Source organism: Rattus norvegicus, chromosome 20 (genome assembly GCF_021556685.1).
Source record: "Rattus norvegicus strain SHRSP/BbbUtx chromosome 20, alternate assembly SHRSP_T2T, whole genome shotgun sequence".
Taxonomy (NCBI): domain Eukaryota; kingdom Metazoa; phylum Chordata; class Mammalia; order Rodentia; family Muridae; genus Rattus; species Rattus norvegicus.
Window position 1 is genome coordinate 11,873,834 of NC_141553.1, and position 15,272 is coordinate 11,889,105.

The window sequence follows — 15,272 nt, forward strand, 5'->3', positions numbered from 1 at the left end:
GAGCGAGAGCGAGAGCGAGAGCGAGAGAGCGAGAGAGCGAGAGAGCGAGAGAGCGAGAGAGCGAGAGAGCGAGAGAGCGAGAGAGAGAGAGAGAGAGAACACCACGCACACACTTGCCATTTTTTTTTCTTCCCATCCAAAAACACAACCATATCCTCCCCTCCCCGCCATGGTACCCAACCCTGAACCCACACGCTCTTCAGTTTTACCACCATGAAGCGAGCGGTGGCTCTTGGGGATAAGTCAGATTCTGGGAAGTGATGTTGCACTTGATACTGAGGGGATGCCAGAGATTCGATCAGAGACGTCAGTGAAAGAAGGTCAGCATCAGCAAGGGACAGCCTGCCCACGCTGGGCCTCAGTGCCAGTAGAGAGAGAGAGAGCCAGGAGGAAGAACCGAGGCGGGATGCACTTTGTCCTTTTAATAAGCTCAGAAACTGCTCCTCCCACTCGAACCGTTCAAATTTCCCTCTGGCCTAACTCCGGTAGGTCTTTTGGTACCCTGCCCCCATCCTGGCCTATTCCTTTCTGAGACTCCTTCCCCTGAGAGACTTCCTTTTGCAGCGTTTTGGCCCCCACTGCGGTGAGCCAGGGGCGGGAGGCGGAGCTGGCACCGGGAGGAGGTGAGAGGAGGGCAGGCAAGAGCTGCCGTGGGAAATTCGGCACAGGAAACCCACCGGCAGCGTGCAGGGTCCTGGGCTCTTACTCGGTACTTTTGAATCACACAAACAGGCGCAAGGAGATCTCATGTCTCCCAGCGCAGGGCAGCCAGGTGCAGGAAGGAGGACAAGAAGCCGGGCTGCTCCCGTGCCCTCCCAGTCCTGACCTCAATGACTCCTCACCCAACCACTTCCCCCAAGATGAGTCTTTCTCCTTCATCTTCCTCTTTGTGCGAAGGAGCTGAAGAAGCCAAATTCTTGCTTCCTTGAGTCACCAAAAGATGTCACAGTCAATAGGGTAAAAATTCGAGGGGTTGGGGATTTAGCTCAGTGGTAGAGCACTTGCCTAGCAAGCGCAAGGCCCTGGGTTCAGTCCCCAGCTCCGAAAAAAAAGAAAAAAGAAAAAAAAAATTCGAACAAGGGCTGGGGTGCCTTCCGTGGGTTCATGCAACAGATCTAGTATTGTTGATTGGGGGAGAGGAGAGGGGATATGGGGGTGGGGTAGGGGTGGAGGATAGAGGCAGGCATGCAGACAGGCAGACAGACATATGAAAGAAGAGGACACACACACACACACACACACACACACACACACACACGAGGGCAGAGAGAGGGAAGTCTGGGGTGGTTGGGGACCCTTTTGATCTAAGAACACACACATTGCATCTGGCAGTGGCAGGTCCTGACATAGCGGCTGCTAGGTCCCTGGGAGAAGGCCTATGGGATCTCCTGTTTGCTAACAACAGTATTTAAGAGCTGCAGGACTCTGGCCCTCATAGGAATAAACCCTCATAGGCTAAACCCAAATTCTTAGCTCTCCTCAGAGGGACTTATTGACAGGCTGCACTATTCAGGGCCTTAGTCTGAGAATCATTTTACATACTTGCCCGAAAGTTGGGGAAATGTGGTTCTGAGTCAGAAGAGGTTGAGGGGGGTGGTGGTGGGGGAAGCAATTACCAACTCTGGAGGAAAAATCAGAAAGTTGTACACAAAAACTATAATTACCATTTAGCTCAGCACTGAACAATACTTGTGTGATCAGAACAACAAAGGGTTAAGAGCTGATTAAAGCTGGGCCTTGGCTGCAGAGCACTCAGGATGCAGAGGCAGAGGCAGATCTATATGAGCTGGGGGCCAGCCTGGTCTACGAAGTGAATTCCAGAACATCTGGGGCCACAAAGAGAAAACCAGTCAAAAAAAATATATAAATAGATAAGTAAAAAAAAAAAAAAAGGAATTGATTAAAAATCAAACTAGTTCAGGACTATGTGGGAAGAGAGAAAGGGAAGTAACCTTTTCGTTATCAAACCATGAAGGCCCCCCCAAAAACGTCCCACTATTCCAATCCCCTCCACCGCAAGAGTCATGTTAATTTGTGGGACTGTCGGAGGCTCGTGGGTCATGTGGGAGGCACCTAGATTAACCGAGGCCCCACCTGGGTTAGACCTCTGCTTGCCCTTGACCTGTGTCACTTCTCTTTCCAAACCACTGCTTCCTGCTCACTGTGTGGTTTCCACTAGGGTCGGAACAGAGCTATTTGACATCAGTCAAAGGTCTGGGCTGCATTCATCAACTCACCCTGGTTCCTGCACTCTTGCTTCTCTGGGTCTTTTCTCTGCTCTTCTCTGTCTATGTGGGACTCGTGCCGGCTGAGGTAGCCACAGGCCACAGCACAGACAACAAGCAGTAGTCAGATCCTTAAGATACTCCCTGACTTCCTCTATGCCTCAGTTTCCCTGACTGGGACACGTGACAGGGGCCTGCAAAAGGCCTGGCTCACAGCAGAGGTCCAGAACATGTGAAGTAATCAGAAAGGGGGCAGTGGGGTAGAGTGTCTGTTTAGGGATGCGTGAGGCCCTGGGGGTCCATCCCTCACGGGCTATGTGTGTGTATGGGAGAGGGGTGTGGGTGAGATTCAACCCAAGTGATCATGGGAGTGGAGTCTGATGGAATTACCTTTGATTTCTGTTTGTGGAGTGAAAAGTCTTCATTCGAACTTTTTAAAATAATCATAATTTTTATGTAACATATTTTAAACTAAAATATAATTACATCGTTTCCTTCCTCCAATTCCGTGCCATCCCTCCCCCCATCTTTCCTCTGCAATCGATGGCCTCTGTTTCTTTTTTCTTTTTCTAAGTTGTCTTCTTTTTTAGAGAAACAATTTGTTTATTTATTTATTTAATGTGTGAGTGCTCTATCTGCGTGTACACCTGTGTGCCAGAAGAGGGCATCAGACCCCGTTACAGATGGTTGTGAGCCACCATGTGGTTGCTTGGAATTGAACTCAGGACCTCTGGAAGAGCAGCCAGTGCTCTAACCACTGAGCCATCTCTCTAGCCCACCTCTTTTCTTTATTATTGTTATATGTATAAATATAAATATTTATATTTCTATATAACACATATATGCACATAAATATATACACATCTACACACATCTATACATCTATACATATATAAATACACACATTTATACATATACATTTGTAAATAAACACATATACGTATACACACATGCACACACATTATATATAAACATACATATATCTATACACATGTATACACACATGTGTGCATGCACACACACATATGTAAAGAAGATTCTTTGGAGAAGGGTGAGAGCTGTACTTACCTGTGGGTTTAAGGATATGTTTTTAGAATGCAGGAAGGAGTTACGTTGGTATCGTAGGTTCTCTTCCGGTCCGTAACCTCACTTGCCCTGGGTAGTTCGCTCAGTTTCACCTGAACTTACACAGACACTTCTTCCTGATTTTTCTGAATCCGTGTGTGTCTCTTTAGTTGTAATGGAAGGGATCGAGTTACTCTAGACTAGGGATGTGGAGTGGTCAGACCTTGGGCTTCCCTAAGAAAAGAGGGTGAGAGGGCATGGTGAGGGTGATGTGGGTGGGTGACGAGGGGGAAGACAGGGAGGCCTCCATCAGGGAAGCAGCTCCCCTCACTGCCACCGAAGAAGGGATAGCTTGAGGTTCTGAGCAGCAAACATCATAGAGAGACTGTTTCTCATGCCACCCCTGCTCTGGACACCAGGAAGGCATACAGAATATAGCCCTTATTGGACCACAACCCACTCTGGGCTTCTGTCAAGTCTAGTCACTCATGTCTTTGGACACACTGTTTTGTCCCTGGACCCATTCCCTGCCCACCCACACCTTTCAGCACTAAAATACCAACCCAAATAACCACCCCCACTTTCACGTGTGGGCAGTGTTAGGCAGGAGGTCAGCTCTGAGACTGACCGACAGTCTCCCCTCAACAAATAGGGTTTAAAGAATATTAGGTGAGGTGGGTGTGGTGCTCCATGGCTTTAAGACCAGCTCTCAGCCGGTGGAGATGGGGAATCTGAGTTCAAGGCCAGCCTGGTCCTCAGAGTGAGTTCCAGGGCTACACAGAAAGACTCTGGCTCAAAACCCAAAACAACAAACAAACGAACTGGTGGTGATGGTCTCTCTAGCTAGGTCAGCTTAAGGCTTAGAAACCGAACGTAAGGACAGTGGCAGTGTTGACGGCTGGTCAAGATCTAAGGAGAGCAGAGTCTGGATGGGCACCCAGACCTGGGAGGAACCAGCCAGGCAGCTTTGGACAATAGGATCGGAGAGATGTTAACGTTTCAGTTGACTCTTTCTGTGCATTTTTCAATGATTAAATGATAACTATGTATTCATTTTATAAGAAGTAAGGAGGTTATCATAAGTCAACTTCGCGGAAGCACTCAGGCCCTGGGAACCGGCCTTACCCACTCAGTAGGCTGACTCAATGGGAAAAGAGGGATAGAATCGGACCGGTCTTGTAAGTGACCCCTAAGGACAAGGGCATCGGGGCCACCATCTGGGCTCTCTCACTGGGGCCTCTCCTATCTCCTGTCCTCTCAGTACTTGGCACTTTATTGAAATTGTGACATGGGTCTTCCCCTTGCTCATTTCCTCCGAACCGCCCTGGGTGTCACCCCATGGTTTCCCACAGAACAGGCAGGGACACACACCCAGGGCGGATTGCTGGCCCTTCCTCCCCTTCAGTGTAGGGGTGTGGGGCTGCCTCAGTCTCAGGAGCTAAGTGTGAGCGGAGACCCCGGGCAGCAGGAAAATCTCAGCTATAGAGATAACCTGACCACCAGTCGCACTAACATACCCAAATACAGTTTGGACTCCGGCCATCAACAAAGCTGGAAATTAGTCAAAGGTCACTGGGGCAGAGGTGACACCTACCCAGAGGGGGGGTCTCTCTGTCCATGGCACCAGTCTGCTTCCTAATTAGCCTAGGCCCACAGAATCAATGGTATCGATGTAGTGCCAGGAAAGTGTTAGTGATCCCCCAAAACAGACAGAAGCCAATCTGATACAACTACAGTAGGGTCTTTATTCTAGCTTGGGCCCCTCCAATGCACCACTGTCACGCAGGACAGATTTGGCGGTGGGGGAGCCCGAATGTCTATGGGGCAAGGCTCTATAGTAAGCAGCATGCAGGGAGAACATGTGCAAGCATCTAGCTGGAAAGCTACTGTGACCTTTAACATAATTGGCTGGTGCTGGAAGTCAATCATAAACTTAACTTCTGCTCCCCTCTGCATTGGTGGTCGTTAGGCAGGGGATGGGCTTGTAACCTGGGGATACAGGTTTGTTGGGGGGGAATAACCCGGAAACCCTGGTCTTGTCAAGGGTTAGCCTAGAAACTGGAGTAGGCTCAGGTTTTGTTGGGGGTGGGGGTGGGGCAACTTGGAAACTAATGCTGGGTACCAGCCTGTTAGTTTGCCTGAGTTCAAACTTAGGTCAGGCTCTCTAAAATGGAGTCTGAACTTAAAAAAGATTTTAATACACACACATCAATGTGACTGGGAGGTAACGGCACTAGGACACCCAAGTCTGACCTTTCCCAGCTCTCCCCTGATCGCCAGACTTCAGGGAACGGCTGGGAAGTGGCTCTGGGCCGCTTTGCAGGTTGACCAACTTCGGTGGTAGGCCTTGGGCCTCGGTGCGCAGCAAATCCTCCCTCTGCCGGAAGCCGTGAAGGAGAGGAGGCCAATTCACTGCCCTACTGTTTTGAGCAGTCACCAGAAGGTCCTGGGCCTCCGACGTGCTGTGTGTCTGGCCAGCCCTGAGCGTGGGCTCCTGCCCTTCACACTGCGACACCCTATTGGGCCGTGGGGGCCTCTTTTCTGCCCAGCCCTGGGAATCTGTGAGCTGCAGCTCTAAGCGACTAGTGGTCACTTCCTCACTCTCACTTTTCTCTCAGTCCTCAAGCCGCCCATTCTACATCCCACCCCCACTGTAGAAACAAACAGGCTTGAAAAAACTCAGGCCTTGGCTAAGTCACCCGAGGAAAGGGGGACCTATGCTCTTATCCAGAAACCTAGCACCTCCCTGGGAGGCTCGAGGGGGCCATCCTCCCCGAGAAAAGCCAGGCAGATCTGTCGTGGATCAGTCAGTGGGGCTGGGGATGAACAGGGGCGCGATGATACAGTGCCCCCCCCCCCAGTGGCTGTATCCGTGGGTGAGCCTGTGGGTGGTGGTTCACACCCACACTCTGGTGGACCGGGAGTGCGGTCGTGGTCTAGAGTCTGAGGGGGCGGGACTAGCCGGAGACAACAGTGCAGTCCTCTCTAAGAGCAAAACCAGTTTGCCAGGAGCCAGGGGAGCGCGGGACAAGAGCGCCCTCAAGCGACAGGAAAAAAGAGTAGTGAATTCTAAAGAATTAACTAGCACCCCCTTGTCCACTGATTTGTGAGTTCCTTGGGACAAGGGTGGCAACTGGTATGCCCTGGAACTGGACTTAAGCAAGTCATTCTCCGTGGGGAAACCTTGGGTCCAATGGACAGCCCAGAGCACAGGACTGGAACACTGCTGTTGACTGAGAAGGAGAAAACACTTGGCGGAGGTGGGTGGGGGTGGGGGTGGGGGTGGGGGTGTGTGCCCTAAGGAAAAGCCAGGGTAGCTTTCAGGGCGGCTCTGGCTGCAGGTCCTCTGGGGGAGATGAGCCAGGTTATGAGGTCATCTCAAAGCAGGCTTGTGAAAGAAACTTTAGTCATCTAATGTAACTGTTGTCTCAGAGGCTTACTCCTGAATAAGCTCTACTCTCTTACCACTTTCTGAACTCTGGCTGTCTGATTCGACTCAGTTGTTCTGCCTCAAATGTCTCTCCAAGTTGACTGATTCAATCTGGCTTTTCTCAGCTTCTCACTAAATTGCTCTGTTTGGCCTCAAACTAACTCTGGGAATTTGTTCTAATCTTCTGACTCCGGCTTCGACAGCCTCTGCAACACGAACTGAATGGAATTGAGCTCAACTCAGTCAGCCTGCGCTGACTGACTGACTGACCTCAACTGACTGAACAGACCTTGGAGATCCTCTGCCTATATGCTGGGAATAAAGGAGTGTACCACCAAGTCTGGACTTGAGCTTTTCTTTACCTGAAACTTGCTCTATACCAGGCTGACTTTGAATTCAGAGACCTGCTTATTTGTGTCTCTTCGTATTAATGGCCTTTCTGTACTTCAGCCGGATCACACAGACCTAGGCTTTGGATCTGATCCCTTGCCAGAGCAGCCATGTTGCTAGATTAACATTCCTCTACAGGACTTAGGAGTGTGTGTGTGTGTGTGGGGGGGACTCAAAGGGTATTAGGAAGACCACAGAGAGGCTACTCGTCTCTCCCAAGACATTTGTTCATGCCCAAACAGTACCCAAACAGAGACAAAGACACTCCTTCACTGTTCTAGTTTGCTTTTTGTTGCTATGATAAAACACTTAGTAAAGCCAAATAGGGGAGGAAGGTGTTCATTACATCTTACAGGTTGGCTCTCCTCAGTGTGGCAGGAGCAGGAATCTGGAGGCAGCCGCCAAAGAGAAACCTCAAATGCTTATTGGTCCCCTCCCTGACCCTCCTCTGTTACTTCAGACACTGTGGGACGCCCGGCTCTGCTTTGGGCTCATTTTCTCCCTACAAATCCCATCTCACTGTGGATCCCGAGCAGGGACATCCAGGCATCCAGAATCTCTCTACCCTAGAAGGGAAGAGGGCAGAAAGCCTCTACCCTGGCTGTGCCTGAGCCCAGATTTCTTTTGTGCTCCCAACCATAGCCCACTTTGTTTTGTATTTTATTTTACAAGGTGTCATTTGGGCAAACAGTTGGAATCACCCTTCGTCCTTGTCCTGCGTTTCCTAAGCAGTACTGTACTGGGTGCACAGGGTTGTTGGGCATGGAGCCGACTGTGCAGGGAGACGGAGGCCACTCAGTTCGCTTGGTTCCCATTTAAGTGGAATTGCAAAGTCCAACTCCAGGATCTGTTTGGAGGACGAAACGCGATGCTGCACACAGAGACCCGCAGGAGTAAAACCGGCCTGAACCTGTCTCTCTACTCTACCCCAGACTCGCCCCATATAAACATGGCGTAATATGCACCCTACGCTTCTATCGTTTATTTCCCTGGCTCTATGCAAGAGCAAAGGTTCTCCAGCGGCCACAGTAGCGCATATCTAACACGCTAGCGGTAGCGCTCGGCGTAAGCACCGCAACCGCGCACGCGCTACGGGAGACACTTCCGGGGATCGCCGAAAGCCGCTCTACGCCGCCGCGGCTCTATTTCCGGTCCTCAGTGAGCACTTCCGGGAGGCACTTCCTCTAGTGTGTCGGCGTTGCTAGCAGGCAGAAACCTCTTGCAAAGATGGGGAAAGTGAGGGCGCTGCGGGCTCGTGTGCACCGGGCAGCCGTGAGGCCCGACAGGGAGGCTACACCCAGCGCTGTACCCCGCGCCTTGGAGCCGGCCCTCCCACAAGCCTCGGCGGGCGGAGCTGGGTCGAAGGTGAGATGTGGGGCGCGGGTCGGGTAGGACCAGGTCTCAGCTGAGCGGGCTCTCCATAGAGCACCTGCATGGCTGGGGTCTCCGCAAAGCAGGAGCCCTGCGTGGCTGTGGGTTTCGGCAAAGCAGGGGTCCTGCAGGCCAGGGTGTCGCCTGCTTTGTGTGTGTGTTCCTGCCACTCTACCTAGGTCCTGACCCGGCCCACCTTTAGCGGCCATGCCTTCTTGATTGTGGCGTGAGGCTCCAGAAGCGCTCCATCGCTGGGGAGAGCATCCCGCTACGCTCTGGAAATGTCTCAGGACGCTAGCAAAGGCTCTTTAAAATCCTCAACCGGGCTTTGAGTAAAGGAAAGGACATGCCTGAGGTTAGATAACCTGAAAAGAAGCGTTGTTCTCATTAACAGTCCTTCACCATCCAGGGCCCCATACACCCAGGCAATCAGAAATCTGCTTTTGCCTTCTTCTCGGGACAGTATGTGTGAGTGGAGGGAGACTAGTTTCTTGTGTTGGGTTCTTTCACTCAGCACGATATTGTCTGGGTTGCACGATACATTCCACACACAGGCCACATTGTTTGCCTGGTGCTCCTCCTTTAGCTGCCTGCCAGTGTTTTCTGGTTTGCATAGGAGCAGCAGAAGGGATATTATTGGACCATCGAGCCGACGGCTTCCCATCAGTAATGCTACAGTGCGTTTTTCAAGCATTTACTGCGTACCACAGATCCTAAACCTGTAAAGCTGACCGTATCTTTTCACGGATGAGGCTTTAAAAAAACCATTTATGCATGTGTTTTGAGTACATGTATGTTTATACTGAATTTGTGCATGGTACTGTTAGAGGCCAGAGAGGGTGTGGATGGCTGTGTACCACCATGTGTATGTGTGCTGGGAACCAAACATAGGTCGTTTGCAAGAACAGCAAGTGCTTTTAAGCATGAGCCATACATTTCTCCAGACCCTAGTTGAGATTCATTCATAGTCTCTCTCCATGTCATCTGTCTGTTTGTCTGCCCACAGGGCAGGGCACCTTGCATGGCCATGATCTCTACAGAGCAGGGGTCCTGCAGGCCGGGGTGTCTCTCTCCGTCTCTGTCTCTCTCGTGTGTTTTTGAGACAGAGTCTCTCATGTAGCCCTGACTGTTCTGGAACTCACTCTGTAGACCAGGCTGGCCTCGAACTCACAGAGATCAGCTTGCCTCTGCCTCCCAAGCACTGGAGTAAAGACGTGAGTCTCTGTCCCTGGTGCTCACTTGATGCTTTGGGTTTTGGGATTTTACTTATTTTTATTTTATTTCATCTCATCCTCCCACTGCTGTGCAGCCACGGATGTCTTATTTTCCTTTTAATTTGGTAATTTCCCCCCATTTTCCTTTTGCTTTGGTGACTTGGCCCAGGGTTAAGCCTTTCGTTGACAGAGATTGTTCTTAAGCCCCTCGGGCCAGCCGTGTCTTTGCCTCACTGGAAGGCTGCGTGGTTGGTATCCCTGCTTTTGTTCCTCAAAGATCCCAAGGACTGACAGTTAGACGATTCCCTCTGCTCACTCCTGGGAGGGCTCATGCGTACAGATGCAAGCAGCAGCGGTGGCTTTCCTCTCAGTTGCTCCTGGGTCTGCATACGCCGTGCCCAGTCCCTGAGCTAGTGGGGCTCTGTCTACTCCACTTCTGGGAGACCAAGCTGCTCTGACTGTCCCAAGTCAGAGGGAGGCAGGAAGGAACAGGCCTGATCTGGGGACAGGGACAGAGCTACTCTCCCAGGGCCTCCCTGGCTGAGAAGTAGAGGATTCTTGCCTTGGCATTGCCTCGCTGTGTGACTCTGAAACCAAAGGTCAACTTGATGTTGTGTCCTCTCTCTTCTCTTGTCGGGGCTGCAGGACTGGGCATTTGTTCACAATGACATCTTCGCCAGGACCCAGATAGACCCTAGTGCTTTGGTGCAGAGGCTGGAGCTGGACCAGAAGAGTGTGGTGTCCCTAAAGAGAGGTGAGTCGAGAGGGCAGCCTCACTGTCGCCTCTGGGCTAACCTGGGCTAACCTGTGCTTTTTAAAAAACCCACTAGTCATAGTGTTGCATAACTTAAATCCCAGCACTTAGGAGGCTGAGGCAGGCCAATCTCTACATTCAAGGCCAGTCCGGACTACATACCCAGTTCCAGGACAGACAGGGCTATGGAGAAAGAACCAAACTTTTACTTTTACAGAAACAGAAGTAAAATGTACCAAAGTAGAAAGAATAGTGTTGAGTTCCACGTGCTGTACCTGCCCTTGGTCCTCACACACCGAGTCCTTTTGAAGCAGGTACCAGACCGTTCAGCATTCCATTCATAAATTCTTCAGCGTGCATCCCTGAGCACGCTTACACTAGATAAACTTACCTACAGAGGGGGTTGGGGATTTAGCTCAGTGGTAGAGCGCTTGCCTAGCAAGCACAAGGCCCTGGGTTCGGTCCTCAGCTCCGAAAAAGAGAAAAGAAAAAAAAAAAAAAAAAAAGCTTACCTACAGAATTGATGCTCTGCCTGTGTTGTCAAGGAGACAGAGAGCAGGTAGGCCTTGTGACCGCCAGTCCTAATTGCTGCTGACAAGTATTGTGACCAAACCCACTCTTTTATTTCCAAGACAGGGTTTCTCTGGGTAGACCTGCCTGTCTTGGAACTTGCTCTGTAGACCAGGCTAGCCTGCCTCTGCCTCCCAAATGCTGGTGTTAAAGGCATGCACTATCATACCTGGCTACCAATGGCTCCTTCCTACTTTCCTTCCTTCCTTCTCTTCCTTTCTTTGTTTTTTTCTTTCTTTCTTGAGACTGTCTTAGCCAGGGTTTCTTTCTTTTTTAAAAATTTTTTTACTTTTATTTTTTTATTTTTATGAGTACACTGTCGCTGTCTTCACACACACCAGAAAAGGGCATCGGATCCCATTACAGATGGTTGTGAACCACCATGTGGTTGCTGGGAATTGAACTCACAACCTCTGGAAGAGCAGTCAGTGCTCTTAACTGCTGAGCAGTACTCAGGGTTTCTATTCCTGCATCAAACATCATGACCAAGAAGCAAGTTGAGGACCCTGGAGGCAGGAGCTGACACAGAGGCCATGGAGGGATGCTACTTACTGGCTTGCTCCCCCTGGCTTGCTCAGCTTGCTTTTTTTATAGAACCCAAGACTACCAGCCCAGGGACGGCGCCACCCACAATGGGCTGGGCCCTCCCCTCTTGACCACTAATTGAGAAAATGCCTTACAGCTGGGTCTCATGGAGGCATTTCCTCAAGGGAGGCTCCTTTCTTTGTGATAACTCCAGCTTGTGTCAAGTTGACACACAAAACCAGCCAGTTATGTAGTCCTGGCTGTCCTGGGACTCATTATGTAGATCAGACTGGACTTGAAGAGATCCACCTGCTTCTGCCTCCCAGTGCTGGGATTATTTTGTCTTTTTTTTTTTTTTTTTCCCAGAGCTGAGGACCGAACCCAGGGCCTTGCGCTTGCCAGGCAAGCGCTCTACCACTGCCAATGCTGGGATTAAAGGCTATGCCACCACACCCAGCTCTACCATTGGCATTTAAAAAAAAAAAAAAAAGATTTATTTTATGTATGTGAGTACACTGTCGCTGTCTTCAGACACCAGAAGAGGGCATCAGATCCAATTACAGATGGTTGTGAGCCACCATGTGGTGCTGGGAATTGAACTTACAACCTCTGGAAGAGCAGTCAGTGCTCTAACCACTGAGCAATCTCTCCAGCCCACCACCGGCATTCTTAACGATCAGTCCTGGTACATATAAAATGGTGGCAGATCCACTTCATAGAGATTGAGGTTACCGTATCCAGAGAGGTCCAGGCAGTCAGCAAACGCTGGTTCCTTGCTCCTTATCCCTGAGGTGAGCTCAGCAAGATGGCCAGGCTAGACAGCCCCAGAGGAGTTAGCATATCTTTCTTTGGGTCAGCGAGATGGTCATAGGTTTGGCCTTACCATGGCAGTGCCTCCTTCAAGTCTGTCTTGTCCTTTTCCTGTTAGCATCTCCGTTAAGCCCTGTTGTTCGGATGGTCCTGGAGCCACCCGTCACCCTCTGACCCGCCCCCACTTGATAGCAAAGCTTCTTCAAAAGGGTTAATGTAACAGTCAGTCAGGGAGAGCTTGGAGACGGCACCTGATCGAATCCTTCAGAAAATGATGTTTTAAAGACCTTTATACCCATGTAAGTGTATAAAACCTTAAATAAGGGACAAATCACCTCCGATTTCTTACAACCTTTGTGGAGTGGCCTTTGGCCTCCTTCGTTGCATGCATTCCCCTGGCCTGCCTCCTTGAGAGGGTCACAGGGACTGTGTCTTAGCGTGAGGCAGAGATGGGTTTGGGGGATGTGGGAGGGCCCTCAGCTTGGACCATGTGCAGCTCTGGCCAGAGAGTAGCCCTGGTTCTCCATGCCCGTGATGCCTCAGTTCATGTGTTTAGGCACAGGGTGTCCCAGGAGAAGGTGCTCCTGAATGTAGGACTCGTCCAGTCTGCAGCCATCTTCGGTCCTTTAGGGGTGGTCTCTGAGAGACTTCAGCAACTCTCCCTGGTGTATGCATCACCTGTCCCCTAATCACCCCTTACCTCCTTGGGGGGCCTTCTGGCTGGCTGTGTCTCCAGTTGTTATTCTGACCTTGAGTCCCACATGTCTGTCCTCAGTTAACGTTGGGCTACACCTAGGTGACCGTTACCCCTCACAGCACGTCCTGAGGAAGGAGGGTGGACCTGGCTCTTCACCCCAAAGATCAGCAGCTTGTTGGACATAACAGGGCCTGCAAGACCCTTTGGGGACAGCCCCATGTGTAGTGAAGGACTCGTGGCTGGAAAACCCCAATCCTTCACCATACTCCGACCTGATTGCCTGGTACCCTTTGTGTCCTTGGGACTGGCCACTGCTGTCCCTGGACAGCTTAATCTACGAGCCAGCAGGCGGAGGGACACCCGACTTGTGTCAGGGCAGTCACAGGGGGAGTTGAATCCGTGACTCAGTCTCCCGCTGCATCATGCATGAGTTGGTGCTGCAAACCCGACTGGGGCAGTGCAGGAATGAAGAAAGGACAGACACACGTACAGGAAAGCTGGGGCCGGGTAGCTCTGGCAGGCTGTGCTTGCTCTGATTGGAGGACACATAGGCAGTCCGGGAACTCAGGGGTGTCTTAGGGTTTCCACTGATGTGACAAAACACCATGGCCGAAATAACGTGGGGAGGAAAGGGTTTATTTGGCTTACATATTGCAGTTCATCCAGGGAAGCCAGGTAGGAACTCAAACAGGGCAAAAACCCGGAAGCAGGAGCTGATGCAGAGGCCACGGAAGGGCACTGCTTACTGGTTTGTCCCTCCCCATGGCTCGCTCAGCTCAGTCTGCTTTTCTTATAGAACCCAGGACCACTTGCCTGGGGATGGCACTGCCCACAATGGGCTGTGCCCTCCCGCATCGACCACTAATAAAGAAAGTACCATTTGGGGTTGCCTACAGCCTTGTCTTAGGAAGGCATTTTCTCATTTGAGGCTCCCTCCTCCGGTGAGTGTAGCTTGTGTCAAACACCAAATAGCTCGCCCGAGGGCTCCCTGTGGGGCTGCAGCATCCATTGCAGTCAGTCATTGCGAGGCCGAAGGTGAAGTTGGTGGTCTCTACTCACTTATCAGTGGTAAACACTGTACTTGGACCAGAGGAAGACTTGGTCTGTGGGTCTGAGGCCTTGGGGTCCTTGATATACCCATGCCAAATGAACAATGCACATTTACTAAGGACTTCACGTGCCCCCTTGTCTGCTCGGCGTCCCCCTGGTTTCAGAGCAGTGCTGTGGGTGCTTTACCGTATGCACACTGCAACGCCCCCTGCCCCTTGTCTCATCCTTGCCAGGGTTGAGTCAGAAATAACTCCACACTTCTGGCCCAGGGACTGAGGTGTCTAAAAGTGGAATGGCCATGTGCACGTCATGCCTGCCCTACCATGTGCACGCACGGCCTGCCATACCGTGTACAGGCTTGTAGCCCCGGGACGTGGTATGGCCTGTGTCCCTGTAAGTGCTTGGCCCGTGGCATCTCTCATCTTTCTGTCGGTGCCCTGGGAGCCAGCCCCCTTCCCGCCCCCCTGAGTTCGTCTTCCTGTGGCAGGCAGGATCTCCACCTGGGAGGTGCTGGGCTCTGCAGCTGTGCCCTGGGGCTTCTGACTTAGGTGATTTCAGCTCTTGCCCTGAGAAACAGGCCACAGTGGTCTAGAGATCCCCTACCCCTGGCTAATGTCCTATGGGATAGAGGGTCTCCCTGTAGGACCCTGAACTCCCATATGGAGTGCTTTGTGATTCCCCTGCCCTTTGGCAAGGGTTGAAGGAGCTGTGGCCGCCACCAGGAGCCGTCTTTCTCCCACCCCACCCTGCACATGGTGTATTACCTGGTGTGTAGTCCGCTTGAGCTGGTGCAATGAGCCCAGCATGCTGCCGCCTAGCAGATGGTCACAGCATGCTGTCTGCCTTCACTGACCTTGGGCACGAAGCTAAAACTCGACAGTGTGCTGTCGTTTCTCTGTGCCCGCTCACTAGAAGACTGCAGCAAACAAACCACTCCATTTCCAGATTATCATCTCGACTCTGGTGTGAGCAGGATGAGGCAAGCCCTGCGAGAAGAGCCAGGGTGGGGTAGGCGCTCCCAGAATGAAGGCTGTGAGAGCATGCAGACAGCCCTGCCTGCCAGGCGCTCTTGGAGATCGCTCTTGGTCATGGTGCAAAGGCCACTGGGAATTGTTGGGGAAAGAGGTCATTAGGAGCCCTAGGCTGGGCGATGTGGTCCCAGGAGACCCAG

At 51.5% G+C, this 15,272-nt stretch overlaps 1 protein-coding gene across 1 annotated transcript in view; it reads left to right on the forward strand.

The window, feature by feature from the left end:
- Window positions 1-8,303: 8,303 nt before the first annotated feature.
- Window positions 8,304-15,272, forward strand: part of Slx9 (SLX9 ribosome biogenesis factor) — a 30,328-nt gene continuing 23,359 nt past the window's right edge. Inside the window, 2 exon segments of the mRNA NM_001008307.2 lie at window positions 8,304-8,475; window positions 10,341-10,449. Coding sequence (NP_001008308.1) covers window positions 8,338-8,475; window positions 10,341-10,449 — 247 coding nt within the window. The 5' untranslated portion in view covers window positions 8,304-8,337.